Raw genomic sequence first — 14555 nt, 5'->3', positions numbered from 1 at the left:
GGCGTTCCCCCGGTCTGGCGGGCGGCGGCGTGCCTTCCCCTGGCGTTCCCCGGTCTGGTGGCCTCGCCCTCGTGCTGCGTCGCCCTCGCGCTCGAGAGGCAAGGTTTTATTGCTATCATTTTGTTCTTTTTGGTGTGTTGCTAATTACTTTGGTCCATCCTGCTTTCTGTGGCACCTCTGTAAGAAGGTTGTCTCAGTGTTTCCTACAATGTTGGTCTTGTTTTTCCAAACTCCCTTAGGTTCTGTTTTTCTGAGAATATCTTGATCTCTCCTTCATATTTGATGGACAGTTTTTCTGGGTACAATAGTCTTGATTCATAGTTGTGTTCTTTAAGTATTTGATATGTCATTCCACTGTCTTCCTGCTTGCATGGTTTCTGCTGAGAAATCAGCACTTAATCTTATCTGCTCTGTTTCTTCCCTTCTGCTTTCAGAATTCTCTCTTTCTGTTTGATTCTTGCAAATTTTACTCTGATATGCCTTGATGTTTTTCTTTGGGGTCAATTCAATACAGTGTTTGCTCATCTTCTTGAATATATATTCTCTCATTCTTCATTATGCCTGGGAAGTTTTCTTCTAGTAATTCTTCCACAACTTTTCCAGTGCTTTTACTTGCTTCTTCCTGTTCCGGTATTCTGATATCAGCACATGTTATTTCTCTTGATGGTGTCCCACATTATTCTTAGGTTTTATTTTTCTTCCCTTATGATTCTGCTTTCTGTTCTAGCAGATCAGTGGTGACAATTTTATCCTCTATTTCACTGGTTCTTTGTTCCATCTCTTCAACTCTGTTCATGTGTCCCTCCATCATGTTGACAGTATCTGAAACATTGGTCCTCATATTTTGGATTGTGGTTTCTTGTTTTTTCCAGAGCCTGTTATGCCTCTTGTTTTATCTGCCTTGTTTTGGATTATTTTTTTTTAAGCTGCTCTTGATTTTTGCCTGCAGTGTCCTGTATTTCTTCGTCTTTCACCAACTGAAAATAATCACTGTTCTTTTAAATTCTGTGTCAGAAAGTTCTGCCAGACTTTCTGGCTTCAGGAAATCCACTGATACTGTGTCACTTTTGGGGGGTGTGTGCTTGTGTGTGTGACATCTTGCTTGTGTAGCATGTGAGGTAGTATGTTTCTTACATGACCTTGTTGTAGTAGAGTGTTTCATGCCGCAGGCAATACCAGGCTCTTGATCTGATGTCACTGTTCCAGAGGGTGGGGCAGCTACCCTGCCTGGGTTTCTTGCTGAACTTCTGACTCAAGGGAAGATTTGCTTCTGTTTGGGAGAGAAAAAGCCTGTGAATTAGCAGCCTTCTTTGTCAGACAACTGCTGTAGCTAGGCCAGTCCAAGGTGCTCTGGGCTAAAAGCAGCTCACATTTTTGGAGGTAAGAGGAAATGAAATGGGTCCACTTGTGATACTGATTTTTCTGGTGCAGTTCAGTGGGGTGGTAGTGGGTCATCCTCCAGGCATTGGGGTTAGGGAGTCCAGGCTATAGGGCCAAGGCCTAGATGGTGGGTCCAGGGCCTCCTGGTGGCACAAGCGGGACTTCCTGGTGGTGAGGTGGGACTTCCAGGCAGTAGGGTTGGGACTTCTAGGAAAAGGCACAGTGGGCTTCCAGACAGTGGGAGTGTCCCTGTAGCCAGATAAGGCCTGTTCAGGTGTCCAGAGGGCAGTGCCGACTGCCTCCAGTCAGAGGGGGTGGGACCCCACCTGGCAGAGGTCCTGTGGTCTAGTGTTCCAGGCAAGAGACCAGTCCAGGGACACACTAAGAATTTTTTAAGTCAGGTACCTACTTAATTGACCGGACATGCAGAGATGCAGGCAGGCTGGGCTGACATTTGCAGAGACGCATGCAGGGTGGTTATTTGTGGAGACCTTCTTCCATTTTTTATTGCTTCCTGCACCATTCAAGATTTTTACCATAGAATCCCTCAGTATTGCAACTTGAGACTTGCATTTTTTCCTTCCAGCCTGAGAAATGCAGACCATGTACTTCTCCTTTGCTTTCCTATCTCCAGCTCTTTGTACATTTCATTAGGGATAATAGGAAAGTGTCAGAGCCTGCTTGAACCAGACCATTGACTTTGGTTCTATCATTTGGATCCAAGTTTGGATGGTCTTGCCAGTATGAATGCCTCCCTGGCATCATGCTGCCTAGTCTGGCAAATGAGTGCCCTTCTGTGATGAGTAGCCAGACAGGGGACAGCAGGGACATGGCAGAGATTGTAGTATGGTTACTTAAGAGAGATCTCAACATGGAGCAACTAACTTGGGAACAATCCAGACAGCACATACTTACAACTGGCTTGTGAGGGCTGAGAGTTTGGGGTAACAGGAGGTGCAAAGCTGTTGGGGGCAGGGAGAACCCAGATTGGGTAAGGACTAGGGGGCTGAGGGGAAGGTTAGCATTAAGCAAAGGCAGCCAATGTGAGGTGGTGAGAGATGCTAGAGGAGAGGGGTGAGGTGTGTGTCAGATGCTGGGGAGAGCTGGGTCAGATACTGTTAAAGGGGAGTAGGGGTCAATGCTGGAGAAAGGGCATGGGGATTACATGCTGGAGGAAAGCAAATATTTTAAGAGGAAAGAGCAGATTCTGGGAATGGGGGCCAGATGCTGGGGGAAAAGGAGCAGATGCTATAAGGGGAGAGATGCTGAGGGAGGGAAGTGGAAGATGCTGCAGCAGTTCAAGGCAGGCGAGATCTGGTTGAGTGACTAGGGGCAAGGCAGGGAGACTAGGGGCCAGAGTAGTAGTGGGGACAATGCCAGGTATGAGAAAGACATGGAGGGGGCATGGGCCAGGTTGGGGGCCTGCTCAGTGGATGATTTTGCATGACCTCTATACCCCATGGTCACCCCACTTGGATTGGAAATGTGGGTAGGGAGCTGAGGGAATTTTGAATAGATGCCCACCATTTGGAGGGGTCAGTGGCTGAAGGACCTTGAAAAGGTGATATTAAGTTCAGGATTGTTCAGCCATATTGTATAGCTGTAAAACTGACATCAGTTGCCTCCAGCCTGCAAAATTGGCTGCTTTGCCCTATAATCCTACTTCTCTTTAGTAATGTACTTTAAACTGCCTGTTTATCAAGAAGGGAAATGTACTCTGTTATATATAAACTGCATCTTATATTGTCTATCAGGAGGGAAAATGCATCTTTTCTGAATTAGCATATACCTTTTTTTAAAAAAAAATTTATTATTTTTGTGTTTGTACTGTCAAATCAGATCTGACTGGTACAGGAGATTGTCTCTCCTTCTCCGGCACAGCATCTGGTGGATTTGAACCTCACATCTCTGGGATTGCAGTGCAACTTCTTGCCACTAAGCCACCAGAGCTCCCAGCATCTGCCTTTTCAAACAGTATTTTCTTAGTCATATGTAAACTATATCACAAACTGTTTACTAATAACTACGTAAACTGCTTTTTGAATGTAAAAATCCCGTAAATTGGAATGTGACTGACACCTAACCTAAATATAAAAACCAAAGATCATGCTCTTAGACAGGGAGGCAGTTTCTGAGAGGACTCTCTCTGCTCTCCCAGATCTGCCATAAAGTACTCTGGATTATGCAACCCCAGTCTTCCTGGCAACTCTGAAAAGAACTCCTTGCATTCAGTGACAAGTCAAGGTTTGAGCAGTATCCAGGCCATCCTGCTCCCTGGGAGGCGGACGGAGGTGTCAGCTTGCACAGATTTGTTGCTGGGGGCTGTGTCTTGGGACCAAAGAAAGGGATATCTGGAAAACAGTGTCTGTGGCAGGTGGTGATGGAAATTATGTATAAACTGCTGACTGGTGAACGAACCCCTCAAGTGGCCTGCAGGACACTGCCAGACAGATAGATGGACCTCTGGGGCTACAAGACCCACCTTATCACAGGTTGTGGTTTCAACCTTACCACTGTCACCTCCAGCCCTGGTGTCTTCACCGAGATTCCTGGAAGACTGGCAACCTCTGGAAGAAGGCTTACTGAAACAAGGTCACCCGGGTGGTTTGAGGAACACTGACACTGGGTTTTCAGGCCTCTGGTGGGAGAGGCCTTGGGAGTGACGTATCATTAAGTGGGAGCTAACCCTCCACCGGGTTTTCAAAGGCAGTACATTTCACAGGAGACTGCCCATCTTTTTCCAGTAGACAAACTGGCAGATTCAAACTAAGCTGATGTGTCTGCCTAGGGAGGGCACCCTCCCTTGCCTAAATGCCACAATGACATTTTTGGGTCATGAGGGAGTACATCAGTTCTGCATCCAAGCAAAGGACATCAACCCCAAGCTCCCACCTCTGCCCTGCCGGAGCCCCTGGTTCTCCTTTTCTAGGTCTACAATAGGCACCATGCTACACTTGCTGCTCCATCTCTGTGCTTCTAGGAAAGAGCATTTTAAATTCACACCAAGGACAAATATTTAAAAGGTGCTGTCTGTGACTCAGTGAACCTATGAACAACAGATTTGAACTTTGTTTTATCCTGTGCCATCCTCACAATCTCTGACACAATTGGGCCTAATGCTGCAGTCACTATAAATCTACCTGGTTAAGGGTCTTCCTCTTTCCTGTTATCTAACCCTTCACCTTTCCAAGCAAGCTACTCCAAGGACTAGTCTCTCCTAGCTTATTAACTAAGGTAATGGAGGAGGCATGGATAAATAACTCCTTCAGAAATGACATCTCATTCTTGAGATCTCTCCCAAAGTGATGTTCTCCACACCCGTGATAGGCATGGGGTACTCTGCTGGGGAGGGTGGCCAGCACACTGGCAGGCAGTGGGGCTACGTGGTTATGTTTGTAAAGAGGCTGCCCCCACATGTACATAGGATGGTTAGTGAAGAGGCTGGGAGTCCCCGTGCTCCGTAGTTCCATCCCTCCCACCTCTGGCTTCAGATTCAGACGTGGGGTCTGTGCAGGGTGCTCCTGAGCCAGGCTGCACTTGTGCAAATCACCTGTGGTTAGTCTGGCAGCTTCACATTGAGTGCACAGAGCTGAGGAGGCAAGGGCTGTGAATTCAGTTTATTAATACTTAGCACAAGGGGGCTCCCTGGGTGGGGGCTGTTTACGTGGACCAACCTATTCCAAAAAACAGGGGAAATGACCCGGCTGCACTGTGGACCTGGTTTGGCAAAGCATGGCGTGTTTGGCAAAGCTGGGATGGGTGGGATGCTTAAGAGGACCCATAAAAAGCCCAGTACAACTCCCCTTGAGCCCCACTTTGGCTTAAAACTCGGTTGAGCTGACCCTACACAGGGCTGTCTGCTTCTGAGAGATTCCCTAGAACAAATTCTGCACCAAAAGCATCCTTGCAGGGCTCCTGGCAGCTCTCCATCTTGAGGCCTCCCCATCCTGGGATCTCCTGTTCCTGCAAGCTTCCTGGCAGCTCCCCACCCTCTGGCCTCATCCTGCACCCCAGAAGCTGGTACTGGCTGAGAACAGTGCCCCCTTACTCTCATGTCTGTGTTCCATATAAAGTGCTGCCATCTGCAGCAAAAGGCTTCTCCAGTCCACTTCACTTTAAGAATTGATACTAGTAATACTTCATCATCTTTCCCTGCAGGGATGGAGAGGAGGTGCCCAAGGCTCTGCCCCAGGCACCCCTGCACCTTCAGAATTGCTAGAGAAGCTGCTATATGTTAGGTAAGGTTGGCACTGCCTGTGCAGTACCAAGCAGGGCTTGAGGTGGCGACAGTGACCTGGAAGGTCTGCACTACAGGACAATGCTGCCCTCCCCCAGCCTCTCAGGTGGAAATGAGAAGCCTGTTGGTGCTGAGGTGCAGGCACAAACACCTCCCCCAAGGCAAAGACAGTGATGACTGCTGCTAAGGGGGACAGGAGGACACAGGACTTCCCAGCCTATCTGTGGTAATTTCCTAGTAGATTCATGGGCCAAGTGTGAACAGAACCACAGCAGTATGGCAACTGTGGCACCCTGAACATGACCAACTGAGAGTGACAAGGGGAAGCTACAGTTTCCCTATTACGGTCAGCGGCAGAGTGGTTAGGTCAAGCAGCATGTAGGTACCTTCTGAGTTAACTAGGCCTGTGCTGATGGTGCCTGCACCTGAGCCCAAGGCTGTTATTTCCTAGTCCCAGGTGGCCAGGCTGTGGCCAGCATTGCATCCTGCTCCCCTCTGGGGATCTTGGTGTCTCCTGAAACCAGTCTGTAAGCACAGGCTGTCTGGGCCTGGCTGCCTGCAGCAGGTATGCATTTTGAATGCTTCTAAGCACTCAAGCCTCCTCTCTGAGCAATTCCAGTGTTAGCTAAGTCACCCACAGCAAATGCCAGCCTTGCCCACTGTAGTTCTCCCCCATGGCCACCTGTCTGACTGGTAGCGCTGAGCCTCCCTGGGCCTCACACATGCACACCTGATGCCCATTCACTCTGTATGCTCCCTGAGTCACTCCTGCCTTGTGGGGTCCTAGAGGGTGCACTATTACACACACTGCTTCCTCACAGGTCATGAAAGGTTGTTGTTAGGTACTACTGAGTCAATGGATAGCTGCCCTGATCCCTGTCCTATTCTATGCCACCCTTGCTACCACTGATACGGTCACTGTGTCAATCCATCTTGTTGGGGGTCTTCCTCTCCTTCACTAACCCTCATGATGTCTCTTTCCAAAGACTAGCCTTGAGTAGTATGAAGCTTTGCCATGTTCACCTCCAAGGAGCCACAAAAACAAACAAACAAATGCCAGTGTGGGTCAGCTGTGGGGCAAGATGAGGCCATGGACTGGCAGGAGCCAGGGAGAAGTGAGGGGCTATGCTTGAGGGGCTTGGCCAGGGATCGGAATCAGAACTCATTAACTACTCGGAACACTGAGATCATCTGTGCCACTTCCACATACAACCCACAGCTCACCTGATTACTAAGCCATTTCCTACTAAAACCTACAGTGATGCAGGTATTCTAGAAAATTCTGATCAAACAGCAGGAGGAGATGCTTAAGTGGCCCCCTCACAGAACTTGGTTCCTCTACCTGTGTTCCAGCCAGAGATGTGGACAACAGGTCGAGTGTGGGGGCTAGCATACCCCAGAAAGCCACCCATGTTCCCTATGCAGGGTTGTACTATGGACAGCTGGCCTGTGGGCTAAGTTGTATGGCAAAGATGCAAAGGACTCCCCTTGGAAGATTCTTGGTTAAACCCACACACTCCTGCAGAGGGTTTTGTGTGTGTGTTCCTGCTTCTGTGAAAACTTGGCAGTGCCCACTCCCAGAGCTGGTGGCAACTATGCAAGGCACTTGGGTGGCCTGTCAGTGTCACCTGAAAAGGGGTTTGTTTCCATCCTGATTTAGTGATTAATAATAGAAAATTTCAGTAATACGGGGGGGAAATTTCCCCTAAATATAGTGGAGGTGAAAAATATATGAGCTTTTCGAAAAACAAAATAAATGCTAAGCTCTGCTCAAGTTATACAATACGGCAGGTCGCCCTTGGCACAAAGATAAAACCTGAAATACTGCATCTGAGTTAAGACTTTGCCCTGGAAATGCACGCACACATGCATACACACTTGCACACTTGAGACACCCACCACGTTTCACTTGCTCCCAGGGCAACTACGGAGGTGTGGGCCACTGTCATTGCTTTGCTTTGTGGTGGACACGGGCTCTTCTCCATTAGCCCCCAGGGCACATTGCCCACATAAACGCTGCACAAAGGAGTGCTCAGCAGTGGCCATCCTGCCTAACATAGGGTTATGTCTAGTGCCGCTTTCTCTTTGGGGAGGTCTTTTCATTCTGAGATGGGTAGGGTATCCCCAGTCTGTGATCAGCCTGCTGCATCTCATCTTCCGAAGGCATCTGAAGGGTCATCATGGAGCAGGTGGGTGAGCGGGCCCAGGTCCCCTTAGCTTCCCTGGCCAGAGGGAGCAGGGGCTGAGTCTCCCACATCTAGCAGGTTCTGGGGGTCCCTGAGGAAGACCACTAAGACAGTGATGTTGTCACGGGAGCCCTGCTCCCGGGCAGTGGCCACCAGCTCCTCAGCGACGTGGAGCCCACAGCCCTGCTGCCGAGCCAAGTGGCTCCGGACAAGGCCTGTGACCTCTTGAGGGGGCACGAAGTCAAAGAAGCCATCACAGGCAAGCATCAGGTAGTCCTCGGAACCGGTCAGCTCCCAGGAGGCTGTGTCTGCCTCCCCAGACACATAGGGCTTCTGGAATACATCCCCTGAGCACAGAGAAGAAAGGCTGGAGTCAGGGTGAAGCACGCCTTCAAGTTCTCCCCATCTGCTTCTTCTTGCTCAGTACCATCCAATGTCCCCTGTGGTTTCTGGTCAGGAACAAAGTTGTGAGAGAACTTCCCAGGATGTCACATGCTGAGGAAGTGCTGGCAACCTCATGGCTATTTAGAGCTAAGCAAGGACACAATGAGGCCCTGACTGCTACTCCCTGATGACCTAAAGGTTAGCACTTGGCATCCACTCAGGAATGCCCTGGAAGAAAGACCTAGATAACTCCCACAAACCACCTACTGAAAAATTCCACCGAGGCTCTTCCTTAACTGTTAATGTGACATCCCTGTGTCCTTGGGCAAGGCCTGGCATGTTGCAAACATCATCTACTGAGCTCCTGATAAGGAGCTATGCTGCCAAAGGTATATGGTTTGAATCTACCAGCTACTCCATGGGAGAAAGATGGCCATCTCCTGCATGACCTCTGAAAATCTGCTGGGTCATCTGCGAGTCAGTTCTAATAGATGGCCCGAGTGAGAACATATCTGCTAATATATATTCAATGCACTCTAAGCAAAACACTTAGAACAAAACAAAACAATCAGCTACTGAAAACCCTGCTTAATGAGGTACTTTCTTGACATACATGACATCACTATGTGTCCACAGGTAAGGTTCAGGGGCACTGGGCACCACAGCCTTACAAAATGATGTCCTGTGTCCACTAGGGATGGGGCCTGAGGCTGACGCAAGGCTGCAGACACTTGCTTCTCTTTGGTACTCCCAAGTGTTGTGCAGATTCTGTACATCACGCATGGCCTGATGCAGGTCCACGGGCTCTGGCTGGTTTCCCTGCTCCCTATGGCACACCCACCATTACCCAGTTGGCCAGCTATCCCCCACCCCCTGCAGTAGGAGATGCCTACACTGCTATGTCCTGTGGGACACAGTCCATGGCCACGTGTGGTCTGGGGGCCCAGTCCCTTCTGGCCTCTGACTCTGTCCAGAAACAAGGGCAAAAGTAGCAAAATGGGCCATGAAAGAAGGCACTGTAAGGACAGACTTCTCTAGTGTATGGGAGGCAAATGCCAAATCCAGGGTGTTCTAGAGGAAAGGTGTGACCTCCAATTATGCCTATTAGGCTTCTGGCTGGTGTTTACAAAGGGAGGGCTCAGAGAAGAGTGAGTGCAGATGCTACTCAGAGCTTTCCACAAAAAGAACCAATATGAAGGGAGCTCTAGTGTCCTAGTGGTAAAAAGCTGCACTGCAATCCCAAAGGCATGCAGTTCTAACCTACCAGATGGTCTGTGGGAGGACTGGTGATTTACTACCTCTGAGGTCAGCTATGGCTAGGTTCTGACTTGACAGCATGTAACAAAATGGATGAAACCAGAGTTACGCAATATTTCAAAATGATAACCCAGCACTAGGTTTTTTTCTGAAGAAATCTTGTAAAGAAAAAATTTTATTTTGGTAAAAATATATGTAACATTTGTCACCTCAACATTTTTCACACAGCGTTTGGTGACAGTCATTATATGCACTGTGTGGGTCACCAGCACGTGGTCCTTTTCCAAATGACTCACTGTTCAGACACTCAGTGTCCATCCACACCCTTCCCAAACTCCTCTTTTCCCTCCCTCCCACCCTTGCCCACCCACAATAGACCATGTATAGGTCTCTATGCATCTGCCTATTCTATCAACAAGACAAGGTGTCTTTCTTGTTAGCAAGACCTATGGTGTCTGACAACCTGATTTTGCTCAGAGGCTGGTTTTGGAGTTAACCTCCATGTGGCTTGCACTGGGGTTCATTTCTCTTTCTGAACGAGAAGTACATCATGGTATGGCTACAGCCTCCTGTGTTCATCTAGCATCTGTGCTATTTCCACCTCTCGACTACTGTGAAAAGTGCGGTGTGCAAGTTTCTGTTTGCACTTGAGGCATCTATTTATAATTCAAAGTACAATTATTTGTGCAAGATGAGTGCTATGAAGATGTTTGCAATCACACTCTCTAAACCTTACCAGATTTTCCTTTTTGCCTGACTCAGAAGCTTCAGCTTGTGCTGAGTTGAGCTTCCCAGTACCATATGTGGACAATGTAGGCCCTAGCACCTGTGACTGCCACCTTACTTGGAATTCGGGTCTCTGTAGATGCAATCAAGTTGAGGGTATTTAGATTAGTTGTTTATCATCATTGAGTTGGAACAGACCCATAGCTGACCCTCCACCAAGTTTTTAGAGGCAGTAAATCACATGGCAGGAGACTGTACATCTTTCTCCCATGTAGCAGCTGGTGGATTTGAACCACCTGCCTTTGGGCTGGCAGTCAACTTCTTACTATTAAGCCACTACAGTTCCTTATTTGGATTAGAGTGGATGCTAAATCCTATGGCCAGTGTCCTTATAGAGACTTAGAGGCACAGGGAACATACACTGAGAGAAGGCAAGCCATAGATCAGAGTGACAGAGCTGCAAGCCAAAGAGTGCTGGTTGTCCTGGGAACCTGGTGGGACAGATGTCGCTCATGGCTCTCAAGCTATGAAAGAAAGAATTGTAAAAAGCCAAAATAAATAAAAAGAACAAACTGTGGTTTTTAGCTGCCCACTTTGTGTTGCTTTCTTACATTGTCCCCTGGACACCAAGGCATCCCTGTTGTTGTTGTGTGCCATCAAGTTGAAGTTACAGCGCAGCTTCTTACTGCTGGGCCACCAGAGCTCCCTAAGACACCTTGCATCTACCACAAGTCCTTCTCATGCTGTCCTTTCCCCAGCTCCTGGGAAGCTGTGTCCACTCTCTTACCAATGGCTCTGGAGACAGCCAGCGTCCCGTTGACTCGCCAGCAGTCCATGTGGGATACGAAGCCACCCAGTGCTTCAATGCGCTCCTTCTCATCCTGTGGGAGGAAGGCTGGAGTCAGGGGTATCCATGGGCCACTGCCTGGGAAAACACACTGGTTTCTGAGACAACACTCAAAATTTCATACTGGCAAATAGCTGAGTGGTCCAGAGCCATACTCAAACTATGCATTATTGACACAGTGTGAAGTAACAAAGAATCCAAATGGTTTTCAGTTCAGGAATGTGGTTGCCTGCATATTAGTTGGAACCGACCCATAGCTGACCCTCCAGCAGGTTTTCAGAGCCAGTAAATCAATCACTTGGGGAAGAAATTGCCCATCCTTCTTCCAATGGAGCAACTCGTGTATTTGAGCTGCATGCCTCTGGGATTGTAGTACAGCGTCTTACCACTAGGCCACCATGGCTTCCAGTTTAGGAGTAGTCAGGTGAATCAAAGCACATACATAACAAATATATGCTGCTGAGGGCCACTGAGGACATCTTGGGAGCGTGATGATCAGCGGTAGGTACTGTGGAAGCCACTTCAACCATGGTGTCCCTGAGTGTATTCCAGAAGGTTGGTGTGGCTGGACTTCCTGCCAAGGCATCTTTGGGTGATGCACACTGCTGAGCACATCACCATTTGAGCCATCCTGGGGCGTGGATGGCTATACAGAGCCTGATTGTGATGCATTTACTACATACAGGCCCTGAGCTAGAAGCACCTAACCTTTCAAAAGTTTCTAAGTTTTTTATTTTGACAAGATATTTGCAACATTCAACAAATAGAAAAATCTATGCATTCTGAATATAATAGAGAATAAAAATTAAAAATCAAAACAAAACATGAAAACCAGCTGATACTGGCTCTGTGCATGTCAGAGGAGAAACACACAACATAGGTCTGCCACAGCTTGCTTTTTACAAGAAGACTTAATCTTTTTCCTGATGTGCCTCCCAGTGGACTCTAATTGCAGACCCTTGAGTATGTAGAGCGGCATTTGTGTCCCTGCCCACAGAGTCTTAAGCTGATGGGCCAGGGAGTGCTCAGAGACCACAGAAAGTGAGCCCTGGAGTCAGGCAGCAGGTCCTTGGCTCCCTTCTGACAAGAGGGTCACGGTCTTCTGTGATATGTGGAACCACCACAGGGCAAGGTGTGGACATCCCTGTGTGTGCATGCCCCCTGGACAAGCCTCCCTGGGCTGCCCAGTACATGAGGACAGTGATGCATCTCCAAGCAGTGAGTATGGAGACCAGTGTGACTCCCCAATCTTGATGCCCTCGGATAGGACATGCTATGTCTGAGGCTCCTGGATGCCAGTTGTCATCCTGTGCCCTGGAGCCACTGTGAAAGGGTGCCCTCATTCCTCTAACTTCTTAGGTTACCATGGATAAAGGGGCAGAGCTCTGTCCAGCAACACAAACACCTGTTTCTGCAGCCCCTTTCCTGACCTTGCTGGGTCCCTGGGGTCTGAGAGGTCCCCCTTTACCTGAGGTCCCTATGTTCCTAGGAGCCTCAGTCATGGGGACATTGTCCCCTGTGAGGACTCTCTTGGAACTGTGCCCTACAGATGTACATACTCCACCACTGACTCTCCCACCCTGGAAATGGGGTAGCTGCTGACCCTGGCTGGTGTTCCACTGAGAAGGTCTGGGGTGGGGGGTGTGGAGGGAGGAGAAGGACAGGCTTGGTACCTGCCATGGTCCCTGGCCTGAATGGTGCACAGAAACGTGGCCCATGTGGTGGACCAGCACCATGTGGTAGACACAGAAAACTCCTGCTGGATGCCTAGACACACTGTCTGGGAGTCACTGCTTGGTGTATGGAGAGTGGACAGGAAACACCTAGGAGCTTCCCCACTGAGGAGCACTGCCATCTGATCTGAGGGCACACTCAGGGATGAGCTGCAGCCTAAGGCAGAAGGGTCAGCCTCATGTATGGGCCTTATAAGTAAGTCCCATTTGGGAGTGAGAGCTTGCTGGAGTTTCCTGGGAAGTCCTTTGGGCAGGTTCTCCCTTTCTCAGCAGAGTATAATGCTCACCCCACTGCTAGCCAGAGATAACCACTCCTGGCCCTCTCTGGCTCTACATAGTAGAGCTTTTTTTTTGCTGGGCTGTCCTAGGGCAGGGGGTCTCCCCAGATAAAGGGACACAGAACCCTGGGAATGCAGGCTGTCAACACCTCAAGTTTTAGGGGACCCTGGCTACTTGTATCTGGCAGGAAGGCCATCCCTCTAAAGGAGCTTAAGGAAGTCTCTTTGGATGTCCTCGTAAATGTCCCCTGCCCAGGGCTTCCCAATCCAATCCCTGTTGCTTAAATGTGGGACTTGGGGACTGCCTGGGCCGTTGAGGGGGGGGTTCACCTGCTTTTCAGGTGTGGGGCTGGGGAAAGCCTGGGCTGCAGTGGTGGGGGTCTTCAAGCTGTCAGTGGGGTGTGGGGAAAGCCTGGGCCGTGGTGGGGTCACTGGGCTATGGGGTATGGAGAATGCCGGGCTGTGGTGGGGAGTCACTGGACTGTGCTATGTGGAGACTGCCTGGACCAAGGTGGCGAGTCACTGCGCTGTAGGGTTTGGGGACAGCCTGGGCTGTGGTGGCAAGTCACGCAATTGTGGGGACTTCCTGGGCTGTGGAGACCTCCTGGGCTGTGGGGTGGGGGTGTTCTCACCTGTCTCTCAGGCCTGTGGGGCTCCATCAGTTTCACCACCTGGCCCTGCTGCACCAGGATGACCTGCGAGTCCCCAAGCCAGGCGATATGCAGTGTGTTCCCAGTGATGAGCACACACACACCTGTTGTGCCACTCTGCAGCCGCTGTGGGGAAAGGGCACATAGTCAGTCCACTGCAGAGTTGGGGCTCTGCTCTGTGCACTCAGGGGAGAGCCTGTCTCCTGTAAATGCGGTGGGGAGAGGGTCACAATCACTCCACGGCTGGGTGTCTGCACATAGTCACCTCATTACACAGTCAGAGCCAATGCAGGGCAGGGTAGATGTGGTGGCCAGTGGAGGCTGGCCAGGCCAGAGAAGATACAACTGAGAGGCTGAAATCAACTAGGTATAGGAGGTTGAGAGTGAGCCAGCTGTGCAGGACTGGCTGGTAAAGGTCCTAAAACCAAGCATTTAGACAGCTTCCTCATTACTGAAGAAGGGAGACATGCTCCCCAAGACTTGGTAGCTCCACGTTTGACCTTCCCAGACTTAGCCCATGTATCTTATGTTATTGCTGTGTTCTGTAGAGTTGGAACTGAGCCACGGCTGACTATCTGGTGAGTTTTCAGAGGCAGTTAATCACACAGGAGGAGATGCCCATCCTTCTCCAGCAGGGCAGCTGGAGTAGACACCCAGACCAAGGGCTGCTTTCCAATTGCTCCATCTGCACTAGCCTCAAGGGATTCTTTTGAGAGACACACACACACACACACACACACACACACACACAGAGCGAGACAGAGCGAGAGTGTAGGAAGGGCTGATGTCAGAAAGGATGGAGAAGTGGGAGACTGGGAACAGGATTTGTATCAGTTCTTATCTAAGAAGCATTTAAAAAACTATGAGTGGCCAGACC

General features: G+C 49.6%; 1 protein-coding gene and 1 pseudogene across 1 annotated transcript in view; both read right to left on the bottom strand.

Annotated features, from left to right (window-relative positions):
* LOC102845613 overlaps positions 1-5382 on the bottom strand; it is a 17153-nt pseudogene extending 11771 nt beyond the window's left edge.
* A 2448-nt stretch (positions 5383-7830) lies between these two features.
* PPM1F (protein phosphatase, Mg2+/Mn2+ dependent, 1F) overlaps positions 7831-14555 on the bottom strand; it is a 67367-nt gene continuing 60642 nt past the window's right edge. Inside the window, exons 5-7 of the mRNA XM_006894602.1 lie at positions 13661-13804; positions 10958-11051; positions 7831-8150 (exon numbers count right to left, since the gene is read on the bottom strand). Of these exons, the coding sequence (XP_006894664.1) occupies positions 7831-8150; positions 10958-11051; positions 13661-13804 (558 nt within the window). The remainder of the gene's footprint in view (positions 8151-10957; positions 11052-13660; positions 13805-14555) is intronic.

This window comes from Elephantulus edwardii, unplaced genomic scaffold, assembly GCF_000299155.1.
Source record: "Elephantulus edwardii isolate Elephantulus edwardi_28Jun2011 unplaced genomic scaffold, EleEdw1.0 scaffold00146, whole genome shotgun sequence".
NCBI lineage: Eukaryota > Metazoa > Chordata > Mammalia > Macroscelidea > Macroscelididae > Elephantulus > Elephantulus edwardii.
This window is presented reverse-complemented; position numbering and strand designations above follow the sequence as displayed.